The sequence below is a fragment of the Eimeria mitis genome, genomic scaffold, assembly GCF_000499745.2.
Source record: "Eimeria mitis Houghton genomic scaffold, Emh_scaff215, whole genome shotgun sequence".
NCBI lineage: Eukaryota > Apicomplexa > Conoidasida > Eucoccidiorida > Eimeriidae > Eimeria > Eimeria mitis.
In genome coordinates this window covers 982-1,542 of record NW_013570474.1, presented here as the reverse complement: position 1 = coordinate 1,542, position 561 = coordinate 982, and the positions used below count along the sequence as shown (strand labels likewise).

The 561-nt window shown below is 54.9% G+C and overlaps 1 protein-coding gene across 1 annotated transcript in view; it reads left to right on the top strand.

Moving 5' to 3' along the window:
* Window positions 1-369: 369 nt before the first annotated feature.
* Window positions 370-561, top strand: part of EMH_0003790 (uncharacterized protein) — a gene marked incomplete at both ends in the record, with an annotated part of 991 nt that continues 799 nt past the window's right edge. The window contains one exon of the mRNA XM_013496518.1: window positions 370-524. Coding sequence (XP_013351972.1) covers window positions 370-524 — 155 coding nt within the window. The remainder of the gene's footprint in view (window positions 525-561) is intronic.

Here is a 561-nt window from a genome sequence, read left to right as displayed (position 1 = left end):
ATTCATTATATTCTTTTTTTTATCTTAATATATATAGAAATATACTCAAATGCCTCTCTATACACCACCCTGGGGGCCCCCATACACCGCAGCTACTAACGCTTCCTTATAGGGGCCCCCATGAGGCCCCCTTCTCAGTGTAGGGGCCCCCCCCCTCCTCTTGCTGCTGCTTCTGCAGCAGCTGCTGCATCTAGGGGGGCCCCCCTGCTGCCTTCTCTTCTCTGGGGGGGGCCCCTAGCAGCAGGGTACAGCTGCAGCGAAGCAGGCCTGCAAGGGGGGCCCCCTGAGGGGGCCCCCTCTACCCTCTATGTAGCTGGGGGGCCCCCTGGGGGCCCCCTAGACAGCAGCAGGGGCCCCCCAGCAAGAGGTATGGGGGGCCCCCCTCTCCCGCATCTATTTGGGGTGTATGGTGAGCTCGCAGAAGAAGAAGAAGCTGCGTATACACCTGAATACAAAGACAGAAACAAAAACAAAAAAAAAGAAAAAGAAAAAGAAACAAAAAGACAAGACCCATGGAGCGGAGAGTAAGCTGAGAGAAGGAGAAGAATGCCAGCTGTATAG